Source organism: Eptatretus burgeri, chromosome 16, assembly GCF_056783735.1.
Source record: "Eptatretus burgeri isolate ZD-2024b chromosome 16, Ebu_testis_v1, whole genome shotgun sequence".
NCBI lineage: Eukaryota > Metazoa > Chordata > Myxini > Myxiniformes > Myxinidae > Eptatretus > Eptatretus burgeri.
Window position 1 is genome coordinate 47,345,816 of NC_140976.1, and position 23,962 is coordinate 47,369,777.

At 45.4% G+C, this 23,962-nt stretch overlaps 1 protein-coding gene across 3 annotated transcripts in view; it reads right to left on the bottom strand.

The window, feature by feature from the left end:
* LOC147011030 (transmembrane protein 132E-like) overlaps nucleotides 1-23,962 on the bottom strand; it is a 506,523-nt gene that overhangs the window by 20,889 nt on the left and 461,672 nt on the right. For all 3 annotated transcript variants that reach the window (XR_015052610.1, XM_085860680.1, XM_085860681.1), the window contains 2 exons: nucleotides 22,678-22,902; nucleotides 476-1,138 (listed from right to left, as the gene is read on the bottom strand). Coding sequence is in view for 2 of the 3 variants with exons in the window: in XM_085860680.1 (XP_085716806.1) it covers nucleotides 476-1,138; nucleotides 22,678-22,902 (888 nt within the window). In the remaining variant the exon portion in view is untranslated. The remainder of the gene's footprint in view (nucleotides 1-475; nucleotides 1,139-22,677; nucleotides 22,903-23,962) is intronic.

Consider the following 23,962-nt stretch of genomic DNA (forward strand, 5'->3'; position numbering starts at 1 on the left):
TTCAAAATGTCGAAAGGTGTTGCCAAGACAAAAAACCCCCCCAAAAAACAGAACCACTGAATAATCCATTGGGACCATACTCTGTCGAGGGTGTTGGTGTTGCTGAAGCAGTCTCCTCGGCTATTGGGCACAATGCTGGATGGGTCACCACTCCAACACCAGATACTCAAATGGCTCAATAATTCTAGCAAGCTGGTATTTATTTTGCCAAACTCAGAAGGATGGCAGGCTGAGTCAACCCCACCTGGTATTAATTCAATGGCTGAGCAGGATTCGAATTCAGGACCCAAGGATTCCAAGCCCACCACCCTAACCATTAAGTAAACACCAGGGATACTGGATAATGGAAGAGTACATAAATACTTTGTTGTTAAAAACAGACATATGATTAGAACATTTGAAATGATAATAATAGTAATAATAGTGATAATGTTAATAACAATATTCATGAACTGTGGGATGACAAGGTGCTTACCTGCACATCAGTCAGGCCAGCCTCTGGTGCATTTGGTGTTGGTTTGGAATCGTCAGAGGGGCTTCCAAAAGGATAATCCTCATCCAAATCCAAAGGGTGGGGGCTTGCCACACCCCAGCTTGGGTCCTCCATAGGGAATGACATGTCTGAGGTGTCCTGCGGGACACTCAAAGGAACCAGAGGCTCCTGCCCGGGTGCAATAGGGCGAGATGTGGACACAGGTGGCAAGTCAAGGCTGGCTTCACGTTGGGGTGTTTGGGCTGGGAAGGAAGGCGTCTGAACGTCACTGTTAGACCAAGGCAAGTGTATGTGCTCTGCTTTGCCCTCTGTGTCACTGTCTGCAAAGTTTTTACCACCGTGAACATTATGCACAATGTCGACGCCATCCCCTGTGTACATGACCCGGATTCGAACCGGAGAATGCAGAAACACCTCGTGCTGCCTCAAGTTCCGGCATGACTCAGGCAGCAAAAGCTCAGTACGAATGAACGTTCCCTGGCCCTCTCCACGAGCCGCCACGATGGCATTTGCACCACCCAGCACAGACTCGACGACACGGTCATCAAGAGAAGCCAGAGAGAGGTCGTAGGTGGATGTTGGAAAGTGGCCAAGGAATGAAGTCGTCCCATCAGAGAATGCAAGCCAGCTGAGTACCAGAGCCTCCTGCAATACATCATGAAATATAGTTTTATGGTGTTCAAACGAAATAATGACTTTACAAACACTCCTTCATCATTTTGAATCTTTGGATTAAATCTATAGATGGAGCTAAGCCTCTGATTGATCTGATCTGCCACAACAAGATTATCATTCGCTGAGCTTCATGAGGCTGTTGCAATAGTTGCAGATCAGGAAAAGTACAATTAAGACAAAGGAGTCAAAACTAGGCTTGATTTGTACAAGAAGCTCAGAAATTATGAGGTCGTGATGATATTGATCAACGGCCTACTGTTTGCAAGTAACATAATCCGATCTTTCACGGCCATGAAAGTGCAAGCAAAGGAACAGCTGGCTTGATGTCCCCTCCTCAGGATGGTGTGCTTTAGATGATGTAATGCTACCTGCTTGTTTGGCATAAGACTGCAGTGTTCGTTTTATGGGATCCCATCGGAGATTGCAGCCAGTAACAGAAAGATCAGGGGACAAGCGTTTGACTGACTGGGCCATCTTCCTGCACTAAATGATGGGTGTTGATAAAAGAAATGAAGACAAAGGTTCCAAATTAACAGTTTGGCCTAATGAAGCAGACAGAACATTACGAGTAAAGCAGCTGTAACAGTCACAGCATTCTAAGCATACACGTGCTTCGCACAGCAAGTAACACTTCAGATGAATCTCGCACAAGGGGAAGAATAAAGTAAGCATCCTTACAGGACATTTGAAAAAATACTTTCATGTTCTGGTCACAAACAGTTGGTTTAGTCAACAATGGATGAAGCACTTACACTTGATTAGGGGTGGCTCCGATGGTGCTACCACTCTTCTAGTAAGGCTGTGAAAACAGCTTCAGAAAACATTGTACACCGACAATTAGCGAGTCCTTGCAAATTGAGACCAAGCAAAATGATGGCACGAAAAACAGCCGGTACAAATATGTCTGCAATGCGAATGACACAGTTAAAAAAGCAATGCATCCGTAATTTTACTGAATCAAAACGTGTAATTGTAGGGAGATGAAAATGTCATGTATTATAGAGATAGATGTAGTTATTTATTTGTTTATCCACAGGACTGGGCCTGTTGGTTACAATGGTCTTCACAGCCTTGCGGCATACCTGCCTGCTGGACTGCTTGAGCAGAAGATTGTCTTTTCACCAAGGCCAGATGTACTTGGGGATGGGGGGTTGATCATACGTTCGTTATTATTATTATTGCAAAACTAGTACGGGTACGTAGTGGCGTAAACGACGACTGGATTGGGGCATTATTACAATTAGATCGGACCAAATGTATCATAAATGGCCATAACTTTGGAAACACCTGGGAAACATACTCAGGTCCCCAGCGTCAATTGTGATGTCATATCAAACGAAGAAGAATTGCGACACCCCTCTCTCTCGCCCCCTCGCTCCCCCCTAGTCTCGCCCCTCCTCTCTCCCCCTTCCTCTCTCATCCCTCTCTCTCGCACCCACTCTCACCCCCCTCTCTTGAATTGTGACGCCCCCTCTCTCTCACCCCTCCTCTCTCCCCCTCTCTTGCCCCCTCCCTCCCCCTCTCTCTCCCCCAACTCTCTCCCCCTCTCTCACCCCTAGTCTCACCCCTCCTCTCTTCCCCTCTCTCACCCCTGGTCTTGCCCCTCCTCTCTCCCCCCTCCTCTCTCGCCCTCTCTCTCACCCCTCCTCTCTCGCCCCCTCTCTTGCCCCTCCCTCCCCCTCTCTCTCCCCTCTCTCCCCCAACTCTCTCCCCCTCTCTCTCCCCCAACTCCCCCCTCTCTCTCCCCCCAACTCTCTCCCCCCTCTCTCACCCCGAGTCTCACCCCTCGCAGATATTGGTCGATAGATAAATGGCCGTAACTTGGGAACCGCTCGTCCGATTGACATCAAACCTCGAAAAGGCACATCCGTGGGGCCCCGGCAATATTCCTGGCAAGTTTCAATCGGATCGGACTGGCGGTCGCCGAGAAACGGCGGTCGCAGACAAACAGACAGACAGACACACACATAGAGATTGCGGGAATTATTGTCCAATCAAAGTTCAATGGTCAGATGTCCAATCAAAATGGGGTTGCATCAAAGCGGGTATCCGGTCATCAGATTGCTGGATGCTTCTATTACCACCCTCGCCAGAAGAGAGGGTATTGCATTTGGGTCCATTGGTTTGTCAGTTTGTCTGCACAGAACGTGAGTACGGTTCTTCTCTGAAACTGCATGTCGGATTGAAATGAAATTTTCACCATTGGAGCAACTACTCAAGTGGAATGTTTTAATGATAATTATGACGTCATAGGTTACGTGGTGTGGCAACCATGTTGGGAAAATGGGGAAAAAACCTTGCACCTCTGTATCTCTGAAACCGCAAAATGGAAAAAATTGAAACTTGACAAATGGCAAGTACTCTATAAAGGGAATAAGTGTTATTTCTTAGTGATGTCATAGGTGCCTTCGCAATGACATCACAATTGCAATACGTAAAATGCTACATCCGATTAGTATGAAAAATTTTCAGGATCATCTGGGGATAAATTGGTCAACAAAAAAATTTATGACATCATCGGTCACGTAATTCGGCAGCCATATTTTGTTTTTCAACAAAAACCTTCAAAAATCTTCTCCGAAACGGATTAACATTGGTCTGTCAGTTTGTCTCCCAACAATGGATGGAGGTCCTCAATGCCAGACATGAAATCCAAGCCGTATCCCTGGACATATTACGTGCTTTTGACACAGTCTGGCACCCTGCCCTGCTCACCAAGCTCTCTTCCTATGGTATCCAAGGCCATCTGCACTCATGGATCGCAGACTTCTTCTCCTGTCGCAGTCAACGGGGGGTGGCCATAAATGGAGTTCTTTCATCCCCTCTTCCTGTCCAGGCTGGAGTTCCTCAAGGCAGCGTTCTGGGCCCTGTTCTTTTACTGGTTTTCATCAATGATCTCGCCGACTCTCTGGAAAATCCGAATCTCTTTGCTGATGACTCCACCCTCTGCCGTACCATCGGTCATCCCTCAGACCGGCAAACAGCAGCTTCTTCGCTGACTGCAGATCTGGGTGAAATCACAAACTGTTCCAACACGTGGAACATTCCTTTCAATCCAGACAAATCTCACACTCTCACGACGTCTCTCCAAAAGGACCGTTTAGATCCCCCCATCCACTTTCTCAACAACCCTCTGGAAGAAGTCCTTTCCTTCAAGCCTCTGAATCTCACTATCTGCCATGACCTTTCCTGGGAAAGCCACATTTCAAACCTCGTCTCCAAAGCCAGTCGCCGACTGGGAATCCTCCATCGTGCAAAGTCCTTCCTCGGCCCACCTGAGCTCCTGACCACTTACAAAGCTTTCGTCTGCAGCCTGATGGAGTATTGCTCTCCCCTCTGGGCTGGTGCTCCTGCCTCCCACCTTTCTCGGATTCACGCTGTGGAAACCAAGGCATTTCGGATCATTGGCATCTCCCACAATGCGGCTGAGTCTTTGAGCCTCTCACTCTCTCACCGCAGGCTGGTCGATGGTCTTTCTGTCTTCTACAGTCTCCTCTCCACCCTCGCCCCCCCTCCTTGTCTCTCTCTGTGATTTGTCCCCACCACATTTCCGCAGGGCACTCAAGGTCCGCCAACATCCCCCTTCTGGTAAAACTACCAAATCACGAATCACTGCTCACCTTCACTCTTTCATTCCTCTTTTTTCCCGCCTTTGGAATAAACTCCCTCACTCTATTCAATCCCATTCTTCCCTCCAGGCCTTCAAAACAGCTGTTCACCACCACCTGTTATCACCCGCCTTCCAAATCCTCGATCTTTTCTACCCCCGATAATCCACCCAAGCCCACCTCCTTCGAATTCCCTGCTTTCCTTCCTGAAAGTACCTGTAATGTCCATATTCTATTCTCCATGTTCCCACCCCATTCCTCTCCCTTCCACAGATCTCCTCATGTCTCTGTTCCCAGTGTTTTATCCTTCCCACTCCCCTCCCCTCCCCTCTCATCTCATGCCCCCCCTTGCTGAGTATTGTGTGTTTGCTCTCACACGAGCCTCGACAAGGTATACAAAAAAAACAAAACAGAATGAGGCGAAACTTCACAGGTATGACCGCCTATCCATGAGGAATAACAAAACGTTTCCACCACATGATGTCATAGGTCACATGGTTAAGCAGCGATATTGGACTTGCCATAAAACCTTTAAAAATCCTTTTCTCCAGAACGGCTGGAAGTTTATCGAGGGGAAACTTCACACACGTTCTCCAAGCCTTGGGAATACCAGGGTGTTCATGAATAATCGATAGGTCAGATTGTTTGGCAGCCGTATTGGATTGAAGGAAAATGTTTTATAAATTCTCTCTCATGAACCGCTTCATCAATCGTCGTGAAACTTCAAAATTAAGATCTGGAAATGATGGGAAATATATATGTTTTAAATTTCAACCTAATAGGACGTATGATCTGGCAACCAGATTTATTAATTTTTTTGATTCTGGGTTCTTTTTTTTTTGAATAAGGCTCACTTGGCTGCGCCTGGATGGGTTTGAAGGGTAGAGGAGTAGCAGCTGAAATCCAAATCCTCTCCAGGTTACTCCTGATCACTTCATCTTTGCATTTTGCTTGTTTGTGTTCATTCTATGACTCCAATGCAGAACTGTACCTGTTTGATCTTCATTTGATGCGAAATGAATTAATTTTAATCCCATTCTAAATTGAATTGAATGATAATGAAGGTCATTCATTGGTCAGGGTCAGCTGTCCAATCAAAGTGGGGTTGCATCAAAGTGGGTACCCGGTCATCACTGCCAGCAGTTATAAAGTGGGAGTTCTAAATATGTCTCATTCCCTCCGCCACCGAAGGTGAAGGAGGTTATGTTTTCACCTCTTTCTGTCTGTCTGTTTGCTTGTTTGCGTGTGTGCAGGAGGATTAAACCAAAACTAGCGAGGATTAAAGTCAAACTTCTTGACCACTATTATCCTTTAACCCTCCGAATGTTCATTCACACTTTGTAGATTATACATTCCATGCAATGCTTCGCTGGAATTTCAATATCACGGAGCTTCATTCAACTTCACAACTCGTCAGTGTGATGAAGTGAAGCCCTCTTTTACCCAGAGGACCTGACATCATCAGATCCCGACACGACAATAAGCTGAATACATAAATAAAAGGTTACAAGGCCAAATTAACAAACTTGCTCATAGCCAGACAGACAACAGACAAACAAACAGGGTTGCAGAGGTACGATTTATTCTGCACAATCATGATATCTGGTTAGGTACAAGACAATTATGAAATTTTTGCAATGTATAATATTTATTCCATATGAAAGCCATTTTTGACTGCAAATATGGGGAACAAAACCAAGATACAGTGGAGTTCATGTCGATATTCACCCAGAATGCTTTCCGGTACAAGTACTGAACAGATTTTACACCCCCAAGGATCTCATGGGGCCAGGATAAGACCTTTCAAAGTGAAAAAGGCAGTTCCATAATGGACACTGCTGCATGATGGCGTGATGTGACTGTAGCAAAATCCCTCCCTCCCCTACACCTCGTGTGATACTCCAGGAAACATATACCCACCTCCCAAAACGTCCCGTATTTTGTGTACGACCCCTTATGCAATTATTGAGATCGGAGTTTTCATGCATTGTGACTCTTAAGATATTGCGTTTTCGACCAAGTTTGAAAAAAAATTGGTTCTTTTTGTTATTTGGGTTGCCGACACCTGGCCAAGATGGACACACACTCGACTCTAGGTTGTCGAGCCTGGGTTAGAATCCCGATCCAGCTATAAACTTAATCAGTGTGTGTGTCGTCCCTCGAATCCACATTAAACGGACATCCCGTCTGCTAGCATGAGTTGGTGGATGTTAAGGATCCCACGGTGTTCTTCACCAAAAGCAGGCGAGCTATCACCCACACCATGGCCAAAATTCCAAATTCCTACCCTAACCAGCAGATGGCATCACATCAGAGGCACAGCCATGCCCTCAGCCAATGTTGCTGTCCTTGTGCAACATTTGAACGAAGAAGAAGAATCGAATGCCTTTTCTTGATGGTCAAAAAAGGCAAAACCAGTATTCCTCTGCTCAATGGTACATTCATCAATCATATCTTGACCAAGGAAAGAATTTTTTTTTGACAAATATGGTTCCATCAGGGACACAAAACAACGAGTCTCAAAACAACAACATTCACAACGACCAACTTGAGACGACTTGCAAGGATTTTAGAAAGTAATATTTCAGTCCGTGAGTAGGAATGAAATTATAAGTAAGTGTTCCATACACTGGGGATCTTCTTTCTTCGAAAGCGGTGTAAGCACGAGTCTCTGGCAGCTAAGAGGCAGCTCGCTTGACTGCAGGCTTTCAGACAAAACTTCAAGCAGCTTTGATCCAAGCAGTTCCCAAAAGGCCTTTGAGAATTCCACAGGAATCCCATCTAAACCGGGGGCCTTACCAGTAAGGAAAGCATGGAGCGTGCTCCGAAATTCCTCCGGGGTAACCTCTATATTTAGCTGCAGGAGTATGGAATTGAGTAAAAACCGGCAAGGGATCAATTAAGGAGTGCCGTGTACTAAGTCAATGTTCTTTGCATGGCAGAGATCAGAAATGAAGCCTTCAGCAATTGCCTGATATCACTCTGATCTTGCACTACCCTTCCCTGTGCTGTCCGTAAGGCAATTACCTAATGACCGCTTTTAACTTTATGCTCTAACCCAGGGGTCGGGAACGTTTTTGACTCAGAGAGCCATTAAAGCAAAATATTTGGAAATCTATTTCAGTGAGAGCCATATAATATATTTTAAGACTGAATTCAACTAAATGCGAGTATAATAAGCCTCTGAATTTATTCTTTTAAATAATGTTGTTATAATACTCACCATTAATGGGACTTCTGGTGTTGCATGGATTTGCTGATAGCTTTGTAGTCTGGTTGGTACTTGGTGAGGTTAAGCTTCATGCAAGCGTTGAGGCTTTCATCCATTAGACGTGATCGTAGGTTGGACTTGATGTTTATAAGATGTGAGAATGACTGCTCACATGCATATGTAGATCCAAACAAGGTCAATACAGCAATACTCACACGCTGCAGTGTGAGGTATGTGACAGGAAGCGCGTTCCAAGTTTTGATGATCAGCTCGTCTTCGGGTTGAAGTTTTTTCATTTCTGTCCACATGTGCTTGCTCACCAACTCCGCTTTCTGTCGTGCGATTCTTTCCAAATCTTCATTCAGTGACTTGAACTGATTCACCCACATGTCTGAGGCCTTCAGGTCAACCACTTCTGCTTCAAAATCTCTGACGGAGACACCAGGAATGTAACGCAGGTCGGCTGTGTTCAGTGAACACTCGTTTGGATGGGTGATGAACTTACAAAGACGAGTGTGCTCACGAAATTCTCCAAAGCGTGCTTTGAATGACTGTAGGAGACTGGATGTGAAGCCAGCTAACTGGTGGAGATCAAAGTTTTGAGTGGGCTCACTTGCTGTGCATGCATCTTTAAATTGTCTCAGTTTTTCAAAATGTAGTAAACGACCTGTTTCAAGATCCATGATAAAGAGCTCCAGCTTGTTTTCAAAAGCAAACACGGCTTGTTGAAGGGATAACACTGTATTTCCAATGCCTTGCATTTTCACGTTGAGCTCGTTCAGATGTTCAGTCATATCCACGAGATAGTAAAACTTGAGGAGCCACTCAGTTTCGGCTAGCTCAGGATGCTCAATCCCTTTCATTTCAAGGAAAGTCCGGATTTCGTTCAGGCAAGCCGCAAAACGGCTAAGCACCTTCCCTCTTGACAACCAACGCACATTGCTGTGCAAAAGCAGACCGTGATAGTTATTTCCAACTTCATCCAGCAGTGTTTTAAACTGGCGACCATTTAAGGCTCGGGCAACAATAAAGTTGATCACATGAATGACCAGCGACATCACTTCACCAAGCTGCCCATCACACATCTGAGCACAAAGTGCCTCCTGGTGTAGAATGCAATGGAAACTTAGGATGGGTCTATTTTCATGTTCACGGAGAAGCGCCACAAATCCTTTGTTTTTCCCCACCATACACGGAGCACCATCAGTACACACCGAGATAAGTTTATCCATTCGTAGATTTTTTTCTTGAGCGAACTCCATGAAAGACTTGAATAAATACTCACCTCTTGTGGACCCTTTTATTGGCAGAACAGCAAGACTTTCTTCGCGCAGTGTATCACCAGCAGCATATCTTGCAATCACACTGAACTGCTACAAATGGCTTACGTCTGTTGACTCATCCAAAGCCAGGGAAAAGAACGGCGCTGTATTTATGTCCTTCACTTGCGTTTCCTCCACTTGGTTTGCCATCATGATGGTTCGATCATGAACAGTTCTTGCCGATAGAGGCATGTCTTGTATCCGTTTGATTATCTTGTCTTTGTTCGGAAGATCATCAAAAAGTTCATTGGCGACATCCAGCATGAACGTTTTTGCATACTCGCCATCTGTGAATGGTTTTCCGTTCCTCACTATTGCTAAAGATCCAGCAAAGCTGGCGGAATTATAGTCACCTTGCCGGGTCCATACGCGGAGTTGCTGCTGGCTGGCTTGCACCCTGCTCAATAGCTCTTGGCACGCTTTCTTTCTGCTGTCTCCCACAGGGTATTTTGATGCAAAGGTAGCATGGCGCGTGTCGAAGTGCCGCTTTATATTCGACCGTTTCATCGATGTAATTTTGTCATTGCAAATTAGACACACCACAGAACCTGCTCTCTCCACAAAGGCGAATTATTCGGCCCATTCGTCCTGAAATGTACGATACTCCTCATCTTTTTTTCTTTTCGCCATCTTCTTCGTCGAAGGGTTAGCTTTGAGCAAATGAGAGAGAGGGAGATGTTGACCCAAGTGAGTCTGGCTGGCCTGCGCACGGGCTGACATACTCGAGGTGCGGCGCGGCCGGCCGACTCTGGGATGCTGTCGCCTCAGCGGTGGCGCGTGATTGGTCGAGATGAATTCCGTGACGCGTCTCGGCGGCGGCACATCATTGGAGGAACCGAAATCACGAGTCGCCTCAGCGGTGGCGCGTGATTGGTCGAGATGAATTCCGTGACGCGTCTCGGCGGCGGCACGTCATTGGAGGAACCGAAATCACTACTCGCGTCGGCCGCATGACTGGACGAAACAAAAACCGCTTCAGACAATTCGGAGGTGTTTTTTCTTCTCTCCTTCTGCCAAGTTCAGCCCTGCACGTGAATGAAGCACGACACCATTCAAACTATAGGTAAAGCTTCTGCGAGAAATATTGGGCTTTCCAAGTTTCAAACTCCAATTTTATCTGCAAGCCAGATGCAATCATCAAAAGAGCCATACCTGGCTCGCGAGCCACACGTTCCCGACCCCTGCTCTAACCCAAAGGAAAACGTTGCTGAAGTTTCAAGACGATAACTTTTCCATTCTCAGACGATACAATGCTCCTCCAGCTTGCTTCTTAAACAAGGCAGCAAAGAGAACTTTGCCATCGCTTCTTCTTTTTACAGTTTTAGAATCTTGATGATGACATTGTGAAGCCAAAATGTCTTGTTATGCAAGTGATTTGAAGTTAAACTCATCCCTTGGGCTGACCAAAGGTTCTCATTTTTGTGCCGTTTAAGTAGCGACGTCCCACCATTGGTGTCAAAATGAACGTGTCTCACAAATCAACCACACTTGGTGGCGTATTGGTGAGAGCATCGGTTCCGAGTCTGGGAGGTCGGAGCTTCGAACCTGACCGAGTCTTTCCTAATACTTTGATAATGGTTGCTTCTTCAGGTTAGTAATGGTTAATGGCGGCTAACTCTAACCCCAACCCAACCCTAACAGCTCATTATTTAAAAGAGATAGAGCATGGACAATCAACCATTGTACAGGCTTGATGGGCCAAATGGCCTCCTCCTCCTCCTGCTTTAATGTTCCTTGTCAGGGAACTCATATTAACAAAAGGATTCCTGCCCCAAAAGACTGATATTAAAGGTTCAAAAGCATCTTCATTCTTCCAAACAGGAGAAGCAATAGAAAACATGACCACTTAATGGTCTTAACCCCCCCCCCCCCAGAGCAATGACATTTCAAGGATGAGCAAGAGATAATCTCCAACTTAAACAATGTGTATACTGTCGCGAACTGGGATTCTGAAGACTTCATAGATCAACAAGAGAGAACCGAGACAATAGTCGACACAATGCTCAACGCAGCACGAGTTGGACGAGGCTCCTCCACATCACGACGCACGATGCGGTCGAAGTTGCAATGAAAATCTCCACTCAGACAGACAAGATTTTTAAAAAATCAATGAGTGCAGGGGATGTTTCCATCGACATAAATAAATGGCCCTATCTGCACGACAACTGGGATAAAAGACATTCAACATTACATGGCGTACTTGTCTCCACTGTGAAAAAGGGACACCGAAGCACGACGACCTTTAACGTACTGGAGAAACAGTACATCGGAGGGAGAAAAGCCCAGATTGAAAACCGAAAGTTCTTCCTTGGAACAAGCCAAGCTGCGGAAAAAATCATTGCCTTTTCAGAATCCTTCGCCATTCAACCATGCAAGTCCTGTTTCTTGTCACAACAAAACAACAATGTGTGCTTTTCCTCAACAAGGATCTTAACCTGGACGATGTGAAGGAACGACCGAAACCACCATGAACAATGAAAGCAGCTGCAGCAGCAGCAGAGGCCATGAAAGAAACTCAAATGAGTTCCACAGATGCTACAAAAACAAAGGAAGTGCAGAAAGAGTTATTAACGTCTTACACCTTTTTAACGAAATGTATCAGGAATATAAAGATAACATCAGCAGGGGGCACATCAGCATCACTCTCTGACACCTGGATTGGCGGGTGGGGTGTGGGGTGTGGGGGGGAAGGTTGGAAAACGGACATTATTTATTACTCAATATGTGTGCTATCCCTCGGATGAACTCGGTGTCTCATCTGCAGGCATTATTTACTGGACGTTATGATCCTAGGGTGTCCTTCGCAAAGAATAGGTGAGCTATCGCTGGATCCCTGAACAGATTCCCAATTCCTGCACCTTCGGGCAACGATCCGTCCAGGATGATGCTGGAATGGCGACCCGTCCAGGATTTCTAACCCTTTCCAACAAAGTACTATCTGTGTACTCTGACGTTCTGTGTAGAACATGGTGAACAACAACTCTGACATCACAATATGATCGCCGAGGGTAAGCCTCCCCGAATGGCTGCATTCCAATGATGGTCATATTTTATTCAGACCGCCACATCACCTTGACCTTCAACATTTCGGAATAGAGTGTGAATTAAGAACATGTGTTCCCATCTACAATCTCTCCAGAAAACTTAACATCATGAAAATCGAAGAAAAATGAAGGAGAGGAAAGCGAGGAAGGGGGGAGAGTGAGGCCTCACCCCATGTTTGTTCACTATACACTCCGGGAAGGGGGAGGTTGTGAGGAGGACGAGGCAGGGGGGGGAGGTAGTGGGGAGGGGAAGGGGGTGTTCTGGACATGTGTTTGATAGGGGAACTTGAGGGAAAGCAGAAGGGAGATGGATGGTCCCCTTATGCTGGCATGAGTACAGGATTGAATGATAATGGGAAGGTGAAAGCAGCATGTTCAAACAGGTCACACTAAACAAGGCCCGGACACTGCCCAGAGACGTCCATAGGGGGTGGTGGGGCTTTTGGGGGAGGTAAGCGTGAGTGAAGGGGAAGGGAAGGAAGGGTGTTTTCCTTGAATCGTCAAAAAAGCAGCACCAGGGTTCATGCCTTAATTTAACTTCCACACACCTGGACTCTCAAGAAGCTCTTAACCTGAGAGACGAATTGCGGAATTGATCCGAGCAGCAGTTCCGACTGCTAAAAAAAAAAAAGCTTTAATTTGTCCAATTCGCACAATCTTTGACACCCCTTCCTCTCCTCAACCTCCGGATAGCTGCATGGTGGTCGAGGGGGTTTGTTGATAAGCCCACTCAGGGGAGTGCAGTGTTCGACCTCCTTTTAAGTCATGATCCCAATATGGTGGAGGAGTTGTTGGTGGGTGAGTATTTCAGGACAAGTGATCACAACATATTGTGCGGAAGCATTATTTTAAGAGTTTCAGTTGAGCTCAGTGGAGTACAGCTATTATATCTCAGGAAGGTGAACTTTGATGGTACGAGTAAAGAGTTTGGTGCTTCTTTCATCATCAGGATTGGAGTCGGTCTTGAATCAGTGTCGAAGTCAACATCGGGTCGTGAAGAAAAACAACCGCAAGCTGAAAGAGAATATGAGAATGAAATGGCCAAGAATGTTAAAGTTGATCGTAATTTTTTGAAAGGCAGATCAGGGAGGTGAACATTAGTGGATATCTGTAACAGCTCAATGGAGTCAGGACACGTACCAGGAGATTGGAGAGTAGCGAATGTGACATTGGCATTTAATCGAGGCTCCAAAGAGGAATCGTATAATGACAGAGCTTTTAATTTAACCTTAGTTGTGTGAACATGTTGGACGTGAATGAGGAATCATATGGGGAACCATTTTTTATTTTGATGTGCCATACCATTTACAGAGCGTCGGTGGTTCCAGAGCAGTTTCTTGGCAAGGGGTAGACTGGGTGCTTTTTTATTGCCTTCCCAGCAGTGTTTGTCAATGTTTTATCCTTTTTAAATGCTGAGCGTCCAGCAAGGAAGCAACACGTACCATTTTAAATGTTTTTGTGATGATTCCGCTGGGGTATGAACAAGTGACCTGCTCGACTCAGAGCGGATGCTCCAGCAGTCCAAGCGTTGCACCACTGAGTCCGGTGGGAACTATCTAGATACATTTAAATTAATTAAAGGCCGCAACATGAGTGTGGTGTTGGCTTAACGGTTAACGTGGCTGATTGAAGATATTTGGGTCTTGAATTTGAGCCCCTGTTTCGTGACGTTAAATTAACACCAGGTGGGTTGACTCAGCCTGTCATCCTTCCGAGGTTCTCAGAATGAGTAGCAGCTTACTGGTAACAGGGGCACTGCATCAGCGGCACAGCTGTAGTCCCAGCAACGATGCAACCAGCAGCCACAGGTTGCACACAAAATGATTATATGACCGTTTTTACAGCCATTTTTCCCTGCCGTTGCAGGGGTTTGGCTTTTTCTTGAGGCAATGTTTTATGGCCGGATGCCCTTCCTGACGCCAACCCTGGTCGCCTCTTACGACACACAGGGATATGGTACACCTATTCTAACCGGGGCATACACCGGGACCAGTACACTGGCACTCATTTCGCCGACCTCGGAAGGATGACAGGCTGAGTCAACCTCCTGGTGTTAATTCAGCAGCCAACGGGGCTTGAACTCAGGACCCTGGGATCCCAAGCCGCCACCCTAACCACTAAGCCAACACCAGGCTTACACAAAATGATTATGAGCATTGTTATTTCATTACAGGGTTCAAAACATAATAGTTTATAACACTAAAAAGATTCTCCCTCAACCCGAGTCCAATAACAGCAAGACAAAGATAAACCTGCACTAAGTGACAAATAGAAATGAATGAAAACAGAATGTTATTCAATCTCCAAGAAGCAAAAAAGATGAATGGCTATTTTTGCAAGTGGCTCCACCAATAGGAGAGACAGACATCTATAACGAGGTACATGTGACCAACAAAATCCAAAAATTATAAGCAATATTATTCAGGCCGAAAGTATGTGACTGGACGATTGGCATTCGGTGATCTTTGTCGGTGATAACCACAGAACAACAAAGCACTACTTTAAACGAGTAGCTGACTACGACTGTGAATTTTTGATCCTTCCATCACAACTCGTCATACCACACCTTGTCGCATCTCCCATTACAAGCTCAGCGTTCGTGGAACAATACATGGACCACTGCGGACGTCAATAATGAGGCGATTCCACACTTAATGTGTTCACAAATGTGACAACTTGATAAAAAATTTTGATCATGCTCAATTGTGTCGCAACCAATGAAATGTAAACGTCACGTTGAACAGGGTTTCCAAGACAGAGCACGGCTCCATGACAGTTAAACCCGTGGCTGTGCTGATGCAGTTGCATAGGGACCGCGATGTGGCACACGTCGGTTCATCATCGTACGGTCACTGTGCCAGCAGGGTTTTGGACCAAATGAATGGGTGTTGCAACTTAGCACGACGGTGAGGCTACAATTCGGGTATTACCGAAATATATTTTGCTTTTCTTGTGCCGATAACCACATGGTACAGTTTGCTTACACCGTCAGTAAAATAACTAGGTGCACAACATGGAAGCTGGTTTCCAACAGCTTCAGTTGTCAGTTTCCCATTGTGACCAGATCTTGTGAATCCTTCCTTCGCAGCCAAGACACTAAACGCCTAATTCATCATCATGTACCATGCACAAAACTTCGGTACACAAAACTTCGGTACTGCTAAAGCAGTTTCTTGGCTCGGGTTACAATCCTGGACAGGGTGCCTCCACAACGCAGGATACTCGACTGAGAGTGCAGGAGTTTTTGATTTGTTCATGGTGCCGGAGACACTCGCGTACTCTTTGCGAAGGACACAGTGGGATCCTTGACATCCATCAATGAATGCCGGCAAACAGGACACCCAGTTTGACGTCCATCCGAGAGACGGCACACACAAGCCAAGTTTTCACATACCCGGGCAACGCACACCGATCCGGGCCATCCGAGCCGGCAACAAATTTTCCTCCAAATCGCATCAGAGCATTCCATTGTCAGGTGATATTCCGACCACAATGAAGTGGCTTAAGTTCCGATGTTCTGCATACTTATACAGCTTCCACAAGACAAAGGTGCCTGGATGAGCTGCTGGGAGTGTTTGGCACAGATCAGCGGATAGTTTGTCAACGTATGGGGCCAGGATACTACCGTACACGAATAATGGAAGTGTCTTCTGAAACATGACAATTCATGGGGAACATCTCCTGTGGCCACCGAAAGTTAGACGACAGTAAAATAAAAGTAGCATGGCGAGCAAAAAACAAGGCTTCCAAGCAGTATCACTTAGAATTGAAAAAGGGAATCATAAGACACCTCAAAATATAGGTTTCCAAAAACCCATATCACAACAAACCAATAAATAGCTGATTTCTTGTCAGATTCAGCATTGAGCTGGCAGAGTAGCCTCGAGGTACGCACACTTGCTTCTGAGCTATCTTACCTGGTTTCTCATCCCAGCACAGCTATAAACTGTCACACTACTTTTTCCGGAGGCCGGGCGATTTCTCATTGTGTGCCGACGACCGTGAGATGGATGTTTGCGGGATGTGGCAGGGATAGTAGGAAAGGACTAGGAGAAACAAAAGTATACAAGACACAACGTTTATCAAGCACGCATGATACAAATAGATAAAACCCTTTTCATAAGAAGTAGGACGTATGACAGATAATACCAAATAATACCATTACTTTCATGCCATAAAGGCACATCGGGCTGCCGAGGCATTTTCATCGGCAAGGAGTACAGTCCTGGATGGGTCACCACTGCAATGCAGGCTACCCTGAATGGTTATTACCCCAGTACACAGGTACTCATTTCACTGACCTCGGAAGGATGACAGGTTGTCAACCCCACCTGGTATTAATTCAACGGTAAAAAAAAACAGGGGCTCAAACTCAAGACCCTAAGGTCCCGAGCCAGCCACCTGAACCGCGAAGCCAACACCAGGCAAATGACAAATATACATGTACTAATTGTCGAGCTTCAAGGTATGTGCACTTGCCTTTGGGCTTTGACCTGTCTCGCCTGGTTTTGAATCTCGAGCCAACGACATTGAACGTGGAGGGAGAGGGGATCAATCGGTGCGCCACGCATTGGGAGGCCGATAAGCTGGAGGACCCGTCTGCCAGCACCCGATGTTGGTGTACATTAAAGATCTCACGGGGTCTTCTGCAAGGAGTTATTCCCAGCACCCCAAACAAGTTGTAAATTGTTGCTCGAACCGACAGGGGGCACTGCATCAGCGGCACTCCGTGCGCCCAGCGATGATGCAGCCAGCAGCCATTTGGTGCGCACAAATGAATGCATTTATCAGAAAAGATTAAAAAAAAATACCCAACAACATACAAAATAAATAAAATAAAGTAAAACAACCTACGATTGAGTTTAAAAAGAAAAAGTATAAAGGAGTACATAAAATAACAACGACATGAACAAACCAAAATTAAAGAGATAAAAATAAAATTGAAGGTTGTAAATGAAAATGAAATCCAAAGACAAATAGTCTCCATCTTGGGTCATAAAAACAGAAAAGATCAGGCAATTCCATGGCTGGCACCTTTTCACGACTCCAATCATCCCATAATAGGGATCCAGGGCCCGGCCATCCTCTTACTGTGAGGCCTCCGGCCCTTACCCTCCTCACGGACAGAACAACTCTGAATTGTCGTACTCGCCTATCAGCAGTCTGTCTATAAACTGTCCGATCAGTGCTTCGCAAGCAGAGTGCATCCCAACCCTCGAACGGACATTTTACAGTTTGGGCCCTCTCCTCCTTGCATTTGCCGTTGGACGTTGTGAAAATACCACGGCGTCTTTCAACGAAGATTAAAGTGAGTTATCGCTGGCACCCTGACCAAATTCAAAATGTCAATCGTAATGTACAGGGGTGAATGGCATTTGGCGCACAACTGCACTCCAGTCATAACGCAGCCGGTGGAACGAATTTGTTTATGAATCCCAGTTCAATATTAATTCACAGAGGACAACTAGAGGCCCGTGTTCCTCCAGGATGTCGTACTCTTCTCTCCCATAATAAAAACACCAATTCTCAACGCACAGTCTCCAGAAGAAACAAAACGTCAAGGCCAATTTAGGGTTTGCTCCTGGCCTCATCCCAAAGAGGTTTGAGGGTAGTACTTCGGGCATGCCTTGCGACGGCAAGTGGTCGCGTTTTCAACTGGGTTCTTGTAGAGCCATTTGCTAACCAACTCACCAGCACTTCAAAGCAACTCCAATAACCACAATGCAACTTCAATTTACACCACGTGTAAAGTTCTTCGCTATGGAAGCACTTGCCGAGAGTGGGAGGTGGTGATGAGCTTATTAGCCTACAGCCTTCGGGAAGAGTTTGGACAATTTCCTTTTTCATTTTGACATGCTAAATGCTGGTGGGGGTAACTGTTTAGGTGAGTGGGTGACGGACATAGTTGGGCCATTTCAGACATTGCTCATGGGATTAAATTTCCTGAACGTTTAGTGAACCCTCGCATTTCACAGAAAAACTAATCAGAAAAAATGTCAAAACCTCCTGATGGGGGAGCCATGAACACACGTGATTTTCAACTGATCTGATAATCCATTGGATACTCACCACATAGATCCTCACAGGCTACCAAAGATGTCACAGACAAGGAATGGTCCTAATGAGACAAGGTTGTGAACCCTGTGCTCAACACGCACACGAGGCATAAACTTGGTCTCCGTTCCCAAGGAGAAAGGGGTGTTTGATATGCACTCGATTGCAAGAAGAACAGCTTTAATTGCAAGAGCAGCCAGAACCACATTCGCTACACCAGCCGAGTAATGAGAAACCAAGGAATCATTCTCTGGAAATGGCAGTGATGGCACTTCTTGTATTGCAGGATATTTCCCATTTGAAGCTGCCATGCTCTTTCCTACTCGCCCTGTACTGCCATTTGTTCCTTCTCACCGTGGCGGGGTCAGTGGGAGGGGTTGATGAGAGGAGCTTGACGACTGAGAAGGAGACATGGCAGCATCGCCTTCAAGCTCTATTTCTCTCTTTCCCTTCCGATGCTCACCGGCACGGGCTGTTGAACAAGCCCCACCTTCACGGCCTGCTGAGCAAGCAGGCCACACAGGCTTTTCAAACGGGCATCGTCTCTATCTACCCAGTGGGGGAAAAAAACCCCCGGTCCGCACAGCTCTGAAATTACCAGCAAATAGACAAGTATTACCCAATAGTCTTCTCTAAAATGTTGTGGAAGCCAAGTCGTTCGAGACTTTTAAACGGGGGTCTATAGAGACGGCTTGGCGAGGGGAGTGTTTCAACCTGCACTGACTGTCACCCATGAGTCCTCAAAATCAATCTTAACCTCACACCAATCCATAGTGCAGATCAGAAGATAAACAGGAATACCTTCTCCTCCGTAGACATGAAGATGCCGATGACACTTGAATGCACTTCTAAAATCACTAAATCCCATCATTTAACCCTGATAATGTCCATCGCCTATTAAAGGAAGTGAGTAACAAGAACAACATACTTATTGAAGCATCTAAAACAGTAACAAATTAAAATGAGAATATCCAATTGCAAACAATACACAATCATAAAATGATAATGGAAAGCAATTTTTTTCAGGAGGCAGACAGGAACAAAAATGGCACGTGCATTGTTAACACCGAAATGTTCCTCAATATTTTTTTCCGTTGCACTTGAAGATTTATTTTAACCACGTACGAGATACCCTCCATGCCATGCGCAAGATAACAGCTTTCTCATCAGCTTGGCAAACAGAATTGTCTGCCTCTATCCAGCAGGTAAGATGGGAGCATAATCTCTTGGCTTGGCCATATAATTCCGAAAAAGGCTTCCTCTTATTCTTCTTTCGTACGCAGCACAAGGCTGCGAGTAGCATCGTCGTTTGAGGGTGCGGCTGTGCTGCTGATGTAGGTTAGGGCAGGAATTTCGAATTTGTTCAGGGTGCCAGCGATAGGTCACCTTCTCTTCTCGAAGGACACCGTGCGATCGTGAATGTCCACCAACTAATACTGGCCGAAGGGACGCCATTTCAATGTCCATCAAAGGGACAGCGCATACATTTGATGCCTCACCCTGCCTGTGAAACACCAGGATGATAGTTTGTCGCTGGACCGAGATTCAAACCCAGGCTGGATGGCTCAGAGGTGTGTGTTCGTACCTCCAGGCCATCCAGCCAGCCCCTGAAAAAGGCAAGCACAATGACACAGGGACTGCAGACATATTTTATCAAAATCACTAAATCCCATTACAACCCGATTAATGTCTACCATCTAGTGAAAGCTTTGAACACCATGTGCAGAGTTATAACTGCCTTCGATGCTCCACAGAGCATGTACGGCCGAACTCTGTGATGCCGAACCTTGTGCTGTGTGAATATGTGTGCAATTAAACCAGGGACGTGTTTTGCTGTGCCTGCTCGAAGCCGTTGCGGAATTTTATGAGGATGTTTGGCATCGAACAGCGAGGCTTTCTTTGCCGGTAGCAGTCGTCAAGATTGAAACGCATCACTATGATTTCGTTTAGTGATGAATCTTCGTTAAAAAACAAAAAACAAATAATAATAAAAACAAACACATGTGAGTGGAGATGTCTGAATGTGCCTCCACATGGTTATGAAAGTAATGAAGCAATTCAAACAGTAATACCGATCGAATGCTACAACATTAAAGTCTTTCATTAAAACCACGGCCTGATCCAAATGCAGCAATTAAAAATAAAAACAAAACAAACTTTTGTTTGTTTGGGCAACAAAACAAACAAAGAATTCAAATTTACATTCCCATTGTAATATTCTGAACAAAGCACGGAAACGTTTCATTCATGATTGACAAAGAACAATCCGGCCTTTTGCTCTATGATAGCAACTGTGATGTCACGTCTTTGTGCAATTAGACATGATTGTCCATGGGTGACTAATTCTTTAAAAAGAAAAAACAAAATTGCCTTCAACTTCAAACCACGCAGATAAAGAGAGATATAATCTACGTCGGAACTTCAAAGGGAAAGTAAACCCCAAGAAAGCCACCTGAACCAGACACTGTGCCGTAATGGTTGGAGCATCCGCTCCGAGTCTGGCAGGTCTGTGGTTCGACCCTGACCCCAGCCGAGTCATAGCACAGACTTTAAAAGTAGCACTTGTATGGATGGGGAAGAAATTCCTCGTCTCACACAGCATTTAGTGGAGAGAGCACCGATAAACCCAGGAGGTTGGCATCCATGTGGAGGAGGAAATTCCACCTTTGTGGCACCCACTGAGTGAGGAGAGAAAAGTGACGTCATAAAGACGGCTCGACTGGTACCCGGAGCGACATGAGAAGTGATGTCACTTCCCCCAAGCTCAGAGGCTGAGTTTATCTGATTTTCACATCTTCTCCCGTCAAAGTCGATGCTGTTTCACGTGTTCATCTACACGTGTGTGCGTGATTGGTTCTTGAGCTCCTCCATGAGCCTCAGACCCATGGAGAAATGCATTTAAAAGAGCTTTCAGATTGCATATAAACAATTAGAAAGGACATTTCACGAATCTTGCAGAAAACACACTCGTGTGCTTGCACACTCAGAAAAAAAACCAACATTACATAAAAACAACGGGGATGAAAAAGTGGAACAAAAACAAATCTATTCACAGATGGATGCGTTGAAATGCGATTTGTGTGCCGGATTGATTAAATTTCCATCTGGAGTGACTAAAGTACAGTGTTTAATGCTGGATTTACAAAATCCTCGTGTTATCCGATCCACAGAGTAAGATACGGAGAGTAAGATACGGCAGGAAAGGTGGGACGAGACACCACCTCCACACTCCTCTGTATAACGTTTTGTTCCAGGTTATATGGGCCATATCCTGAACATCTGAACCAGAGGGCTCTCTGGTTTGATGACACAGAACAGGGCAATTTCAAATAAAAAAATGTTAAGAAAACTGAACAAAAGGACAAAGGAGGATGTGCGTTACAATTGGTGCCAAATATTTGAGCTGTTGCACGATTGGAAGTTTCCAGGTCCGTCTGACTTGATCTGCAGATAATTTGGTCTCGTCCGTCCTATTTTCATCATCGGTACAAGCAGTTGCCTTCCATTCCCTTAAGACGTGACGGGCAGTTGGCTTGGGAAGGCCCAACGTGGTGGAAATGTCGTGAAACGCCGACACCTGACAGCCATTCCACATCGAATGTCAGGTGGAGCTCTTCACCACATGGCATTTTGATTGCAAATCAACGTTCTTAAAACTGGTGCGTACCTTTATAAAGCACCTGCGAAAATTCCTCGTGGGAAACGTGTGGAATTTTTGTGTGCTGTCAAAATTCTTTCCATAAGATAACTTTGTAGGTCTCCGTTAAACATGTAGAATGTTATCACAGTTGTTAATTGACTGCATTATCAAAACAATCTCCCTCCAGTCTCACATTTCCATAACTCTTAATAACTTGGGATTTATATGTTCCTCGTCTCTGCTGCCTGCATTGGTCTCCCACCGAATCCGAAATCCTCACACAAGTACATGAATGACCTTATTCTATGCTCCGCTGTCTTACACCCCCCACCACCCAACCCCAAATTTCCACCCCGTTATAAAACACTCATACAAACTTTAGGTTAGCCTCCACATTTTAGTCATTGTCACATATTTATAACTCATGCAAGGGAAGTGTATCAGTGGTGCTTCTTGCGTCTCGACATGTCCAAGGTAATTTCAGAAGTGATTTATTGGAAGGACAAATGACAATATATTTCTCTCTGGTGGCTTGATCCCCAGGATACAGACATGATGCATTGTAACATACTCCATCATGAGGCCAGACAAAAATTCAAAACCTATGAAGGATGAATCTAAGACGTGTACCTGAGCAGGCTGGTTGAGTGTGCGGGCCGCTTGTACAGTTGCACGGATCATGGGGCCCGAACCCTCCAATCCATCCTTGGCATCGGAGGTTCCGGCTGGCCACCGGGCAAGGCGCAACTGGAGGGAGGTGATGGGTCGGGAGTGTAGGCCTCGAAGGAAGACACGATCTGAACCAACAGACAGGATTCTTTCTCCGAGAACAACATTTGAGATTGGAGAAATCACCTGGAAGACGAAAAATTTGTGAATTACAGGTTTTCCTTTAACTTTCAGAAGCTTTATACCGTACAAGCAACCAATTCTTGTAAACATTAATCAGAAACACAAATGTACCATTTACACTCTGACTTTTTAAATCACTTCCTTTTCTTGAACACAGCCTCTGGACTCCGTTAATTCGGTCAAAACAAACAGACCCACTCCAATCCCAAAGAGCTAGCCCATGGTATTATTCCCATTGGAACAGTGTGATTGCATTATGGATAAAATTGCTTGTTGTGTGATCTGCATGAATCATTAATTCACTCTTTACTAAGACATATATATATATATATATATATATATATATATATATATATATATATATATATATATATATATATATGTACACACACACACACACACACACACACACACACACACACACACACACACACACACACACACACACACACACACACACACACACACACACACACACACACACACACACACACACACTTACGTTTGTGGGGTGGATGAAGGGATTTCATAATAAAGATAGAATTGTGTGGAGTTGCTTGGCCCGTGGACGTGTAGTAGACATCACAATGTAACTAAGTTGGGAACCTGTGAGCTTAAGTGTTACTTATCACCACACGGGGGTGGTGAGGTGCTAATTAGATAGGGATTATGGATAATTTCCCCAGAATGTAATCGCCCTCTGTGACTTTTCCCTTTGTTTTTATATTTCAAGATCGGCAATAAAGGTGGGGAACACGTCCCTAAAACAACTACAAGCGGGCAGAAAGCCTCGCCTTCAAAGGGTGACAACAGGCGAAGTCACGCTCCAAAGGAATGATTGATGGGCATGACGTAAGATGCATAAAGAGGAACAGAGGGCAAGGAGCCGAGAAGTTAAGGAGGAGGACGCACGCGGACAGAGGATCTCGCTTTCTCTCGGCACGACAAAGGCTGCACAATTCTCGTATTCGTGCTGGTGAATTTGGCTCATGTGCTGAGTAGGACATTGGCCATTGACGGTTCGGTTGAACCGTGAAGTGTGTACGACTCTGAGGAGGAAAGG